At 49.8% G+C, this 6,214-nt stretch overlaps 3 protein-coding genes across 3 annotated transcripts in view; 2 read left to right on the top strand and 1 right to left on the bottom strand.

Moving 5' to 3' along the window:
• LOC143955354 (uncharacterized) overlaps nt 1–1,918 on the top strand; it is a 60,742-nt gene extending 58,824 nt beyond the window's left edge. The window contains 1 exon segment of the mRNA XM_077465419.1: nt 141–1,918. Within this exon segment, the coding sequence (XP_077321545.1) occupies nt 141–1,796 (1,656 nt within the window). The 3' untranslated portion in view covers nt 1,797–1,918.
• LOC143955908 (uncharacterized) overlaps nt 1–6,214 on the bottom strand; it is an 865,587-nt gene that overhangs the window by 444,676 nt on the left and 414,697 nt on the right. The gene's annotated exons all lie outside the window — the stretch shown is intronic.
• Nucleotides 1–6,214, top strand: part of LOC143955575 (uncharacterized) — a 150,014-nt gene that overhangs the window by 125,332 nt on the left and 18,468 nt on the right. The window lies entirely within an intron of this gene.

The raw sequence follows: 6,214 nt of genomic DNA, 5'->3' as shown, positions 1-6,214 counted from the left end.
GGGACGGTGCCGGACCATCGTATTCCTCTTATCCCGAGGAACCTCAGACTGTGCGGGACGGTGCCGGACCATCGTATTCCTCTTATCCCGAGGAACCTCAGACTGTGCGGGACGGTGCCGGACCATCGTATTCCTCTTATCCCGAGGAACCTCAGACTGTGCGGGACGGTGCCGGACCATCGTATTCCTCTTATCCCGAGGAACCTCAGACTGTGCGGGACGGTGCCGGACCATCGTATTCCTCTTATCCCGAGGAACCTCAGACTGTGCGGGACGGTGCCGGACCATCGTATTCCTCTTATCCTGAGGAACCTCAGACTGTGCGGGACGGTGCCGGACCATCGTATTCCTCTTATCCTGAGGAACCTCAGACTGTGCGGGACGGTGCCGGACCATCGTATTCCTCTTATCCCGAGGAACCTCAGACTGTGCGGGACGGTGCCGGACCATCGTATTCCTCTTATCCCGAGGAACCTCAGACTGTGCGGGACGGTGCCGGACCATCGTATTCCTCTTATCCCGAGGAACCTCAGACTGTGCGGGACGGTGCCGTCCTTCCAACACATAAGAGATTTCCCTGTCCTGAGTGCGGGAAATGTTTCCGTTTGAAATCCAAACTTAATGTGCATAAAAGAACTCACACAGGGGAGAAGCCATATTCCTGCCCTGAGTGCAGGAAGTGTTTTTCAGATTATTCCAGTCTTTACAGACATAAGAAATTGCACACGCGGGAGAAGCTGTATTCCTGTCCTGATTGTGGGAAATGTTTTTCACATCAATCCAGTCTTTGCACTAATCAGAATTGGCACAGATGGGAGAAGTCATTTTCCTGTTCTGAGTGCGGGAAATGTTTTTCACAGAAGTCGCATCTTAACAGACATCAGAGATCTCACACAGGTGAGAAGCCTTTTTCCTGTACTGAGTGCGGGAAATGTTTTTCACAGAAGTCCCAACTTAACAGACATCAGAGATCTCACACAGGTGAGAAGCCTTTTTCCTGTACTGAGTGCGGGAAATGTTTTGGAGAAAAATCAGAGGTTGTCAGACATCAGAGATCTCACATGGGGGAGCATTCTTGTTCTGAGTGCGGGAAATGTTTTCCACAGAAGTCTAATCTTTCCCAACATCAGAAATTGCATACAGGAGAAAAGCCGTATTCTTGTACTGAGTGTGGAAAAAGTTTTTCACAGAAGTCCACTCTTTCCCGTCATCAGAAATTGCACACGGGGGAGAAACCCTATTCCTGTCCTGAGTGTGGGAAATGTTTTTCAGAGAAGTCTACTCTTTCCTCACATCAAAGATTGCATATAGGGGAGAAGCCATATTCCTGTCCTGAATGTGGGAAATGTTTTTCACAGAAGTCCAATCTTTCCAAGCATCAGAGATCGCACACGGGGGAGAAGCCGTATTCCTGTCCAGACTGCGGGAAAGGTTTTTCAGTGAAGTCTGCTGTTTCCAAACATCAGAGATTGCACACGGGGGAGAAGCCATACTCCTGTCCTGAGTGCAGGAAATGTTTTTCAGAGAAGTCCCATCTTTCCAAACATCAGCGATTGCACACAGGGGAAAAGCCGTATTCCTGTCCTGAGTGCGGGAAATGTTTTTCACAAAAGTCCAATCTTTCCATACATCGGAGATCGCACACGGGGGAGAAGCCATATTCCTGTCCCGAGTGCGGGAAATGTTTTTCAGTGAAGTCCAATCTTAACACACATCAGAGATCTCACACAAGGAAGAAGTCACTTGTGGGGAAGAAGCACCCCCTGATATACACCTCAGATATACTCCATGGCTGATCTTCATCATGGAAGAAACAGTTGATAAGGAGATCAGAGATCACCAAAGACATGGATGAAGTGTTGTACCATGTCGGCCATTGATAGCAGGAGAAAAATAAAAATGGAGTCCTTACCTCTCATTGGCTGAGTACATTTTGTGGTGAAAACTCTTGCAAGAGGTCTGTTTTCTCAAGTCGTCTCTCAGGACGAAACGCGTTAACCCCACCACTTAAAAAGTGTCCCTCTAGGCCTTTTAAAATAAAAATGGAGTCATTACCTCTCATTGGCCGAGTACATTTTGTGGTATGGAGACTTAGAGGTCTATTATTCTGGTTTCTTATTTGTAATTTTTTTTTTAATTATTCAGTCAACACCTCGCTGTCTTCTAACGCCTAATTATATTTTCTCTATCTGTATCTTTCATTACTTTTAATAAGAATACTTAACTAAAGATGCTGTTTCGGCCATGGGTCCCCCCAGTAAATGGCATGGCGCAGGTGACCACAGACGCATGCATGATTGCAAGCTCTGAAGACGAAACACGTTTAACAAGCTGTGTGTGGGTTATATAGAGGTATATCCAACCCACCCCCCCGGAGCAGAATGACCTTACATTCCTGAAAGTGGTCAGGCTTGTCCAGAGTCAGTTTACAATCACATTCCTTTGGTATGAGATTGTACCTGGGCCCCATGCTGTGAAGACGGCCTGCAATGTTGCCTCAAACTCTGCCCCTACATGTTTTGTCCCCGTAGACGTTCTCAAAAAGAAGAGACCTCCATCCATTTTATATATGTAGCATCCCCCTGACCTACAGAGGCGTGGTGGCACATGACTGGAGAGGGGGAGAAGATGCCTCTAAATTCTAGATGATCTGTGAGTTCGAGGGAGGGGGAATTCAGCCCCAGAGCTTCCCTCTTCTCAGACCCCCCCCCAGAGCTCCCCTCTCCTCTTTAGCCCCCTTCCTCCCCTATCCTTAGTAATAGAGGATTATGTAATATGCCATTTCTCTGTCAGCCGTACCTGGGCCCCATGCTGTGAAGACGGCCTGTAATGTTGCTTCAAACTCTGCCCCTACATGTTTTGTCCCCGTAGACGTTCTCAAAAAGAAGTGGAGACCTTCATCCATTTTATATATGTAGCCTCCCCCTTACCTACAGAGGCGTGGTGGCACATGACTGGAGAGGGGGAGAAGATGCCTCTAAATTCTAGATGATCTGTGAGTTCGAGGGGGGGAATTCAGCCCCAGAGCTCCCCTCTCCTCAGACCCCCCCAGAGCTCCCCTCTACTCAGACCTTCCTCCCCCCAAAGCACCCCTCTCCTCTTTAGCCCCCCCTCCTCCTCAGCACCCCCTCCTCCTCTATCCTTAGTAATAAAGGATTATGTAATATGCAATTTCCCTGTCAGCCGTACCTGGACTCCATGCTGTGAAGACAGCCTGTAATGTTGCTTCAAACTCTGCCCTTACATGTTTTGTCCCCGTAGACGTTCTCAAAAAGAAGTGAAGACCTCCATCCATTTTATATATGTAGCATCCGCCTGACCCACAGAGGCGTGGTGGCACATGACTGGAGAGGGGGAGAAGATGCCTCTAAATTCTAGATGATCTGTGAGTTTGAGGGGGGAAATTCAGCCCCAGAGCTCCCCTCTCCTCAGAAACCCCCCCCCCCCGGAGCTCCCCTCTCCTCTTTAGCCCCCCTCCTCCTCTATCTTTAGTAATAGCGGATTATGTAATATGCAATTTCCCTGTCAGCCATACCTGGATCCCATGCTGCGAAGACGGCCTGTAATGTTGCTTCAAACTCTGCCCCTACATGTTTTGTCCCCGTAGACGTTCTCAAAAAGAAATGGAGACCTCCATCCATTTTATATATGTAGCATCCCCCTGACCTACAGAGGTGTGGTGGCACATGACTGGAGAGGGGAAGAACATGTCTCTAAATTGATGATCTGTGCGTTCAAGGGGGGAAATTCAGCCCCAGAGCTCCCCTCTCCTCAAACCGCCCCCCCCCCAGAGCTCCCCTCTCCTCAGACCTTCCTCCCACCCAGAGCTCCCCTCTCCTCTTTAGCCCCTTCCTCCTCTATCCTCCTCAGACCCCTGCCAGACTTCTTCTCTCCTCTTCAGACCCCGCTGCTCCTCGGAGCACCCCTCCCCCATACCTCCCTCCCTCCTCAGAACCCAAAATGAACAAAGAGATGCAGCTGTTCTGTACACCTGCCATGGCCCGATGCTTTGCTTCATGGTCTTGGCAAAAATGGAATGGAATGGGGTCACCCTACAACTGCGTGCAATGCAAACTCTTCACCGTGTTGCAATGTACCACAACTATCGGTGCTATTTTGCCCATGCCACAAACATTACATTCATTGTGTTCTGCATGCCGCTATTAGCCCCTCCCCCTTTTCGGAGGGGGCACAATTTGCCATCTTTGCCCTGGGTGCCAGAGGCTGCTTGGACTGAGACCGCATCTCATAGGGTTCAGATACCGGCCATTCCCCGGTCCTCAGCAAGAATCTCATCTGTGCGCTAAAAGAAGAGCGCCCTCCTGCACTGTGCGGGGTTCCTGAGATTGCACTGGATGCCAATAACTGTGCCGTTGCGCAGGGTAACCGGATGCCACAAAGAGACTCATGGTCCCCAGCTGTGAGGGTCTAAGACTCTTCAGAAAGAGGGTACTCAGGGTTTAGACTATCCTCTTATTAACCACTTGCTGCCCGCTCTATAGCAGAATGACAGCTACAGCGCGGCCGGCCAGTTCTGGAAGGAGGTCATATGACGTCCACCTGTGATCACGTCCGCTGCAGCACGTGGGTTCGCACTGTGTGATCGCTGCGTCCTCTGTACAGAGCTGATTGGGATAAAGAGACAATCAGCAACTGTCCGATCACAGCTGATCACGGGTGTAAACACAAGCCGGTTATCGGCATTCCTTTCCTCATGCTGACAGTGTGAGGAGAGGAGAGCCCATAACTGGCTTGTGTTAAAGGGACATTGGCACTGATGAACAGGGCACTGATTATCAGTGCTGCCAATCATTTCCCACCAGTGCTGTCAATCAGTGCCCACCAGTGTTGCCAATCATTTCCCACCAGTTCTGTCAATCATTTCCCACCAGTGTTGCCAATCATTTCCCACCAGTGTTGCCAATCATTTCCCACCAGTGTTGCCAATCATTTCCCACCAGTGCTGCCAATAATTTCCCACCAGTGCTGTCAATCAGTGCCCACCAGTGTTGCCAATCATTTCCCACCAGTTCTGTCAATCATTTCCCACCAGTGTTGCCAATCATTTCCCACCAGTGCTGTCAATCATTTCCCACCAGTGCTGCCAATCATTTCCCACCAGTGCTGTCAATCATTTCCCACCAGTGCTGTCAATCATTTCCCACCAGTGCTGCCAATCATTTCCCACCAGTGCTGCCAATCATTTCCCACCAGTGTTGCCAATCATTTCCCACCAGTGCTGCCAATCATTTCCCACCAGTGCTGTCAATCAGTGCCCACCAGTATTGCCAATCATTTCCGACCAGTTCTGTCAATCATTTCCCACCAGTTCTGTCAATCATTTCCCACCAGTTCTGTCAATAATTTCCCACCAGTGCTGCCAATCATTTCCCACCAGTGTTGGCAATCATTTCCCACCAGTGCTGTCAATCCGTGCCCACCAGTGCTGCCAATCATTTCCCAACAGTGCTGCCAAGCAGTGCTCAACAGTGTTGCCAATCATTTCCCACCAGTGTTGCCAATCATTTCCCACCAGTGCTGTCAATCAGTGCCCACCAGTGCTGCCAATCATTTCCCACCAGTGCTGCCAATCATTTCCCACCAGTGCTGTCAATCAGTGCCCACCAGTGCTGCCAATCATTTCCCACCAGTGCTGCCAATCATTTCCCACCAGTGCTGCCAAGCAGTGCTCAACAGTGTTGCCAATCATTTCCCACCAGTGTTGCCAATCATTTCCCACCAGTTCTGTCAATCATTTCCCACCAGTGTTGCCAATCATTTCCCACCAGTTCTGTCAATCATTTCCCACCAGTTCTGTCAATAATTTCCCACCAGTGCTGCCAATCATTTCCCACCAGTGTTGCCAATCATTTCCCACCAGTTCTGTCAATCATTTCCCACCAGTGTTGCCAATCATTTCCCACCAGTTCTGTCAATAATTTCCCACCAGTGCTGCCAATCATTTCCCACCAGTGTTGGCAATCATTTCCCACCAGTGCTGTCAATCCGTGCCCACCAGTGCTGCCAATCATTTCCCAACAGTGCTGCCAAGCAGTGCTCAACAGTGTTGCCAATCATTTCCCACCAGTGTTGCCAATCATTTCCCACCAGTGCTGTCAATCAGTGCCCACCAGTGCTGCCAATCATTTCCCACCAGTGCTGTCAATCAGTGCCCACCAGTGCTGCCAATCATTTCCCACCAGTGCTGCCAATC

Source organism: Lithobates pipiens, unplaced genomic scaffold, assembly GCF_037356315.1.
Source record: "Lithobates pipiens isolate NorthernLeopardFrog02 unplaced genomic scaffold, aLitPip1_a1.2 Scaffold_35, whole genome shotgun sequence".
Taxonomy (NCBI): domain Eukaryota; kingdom Metazoa; phylum Chordata; class Amphibia; order Anura; family Ranidae; genus Lithobates; species Lithobates pipiens.
Note: the sequence above shows the minus strand (reverse complement) of the source record. Positions and strands in the feature narration are given on the sequence as shown.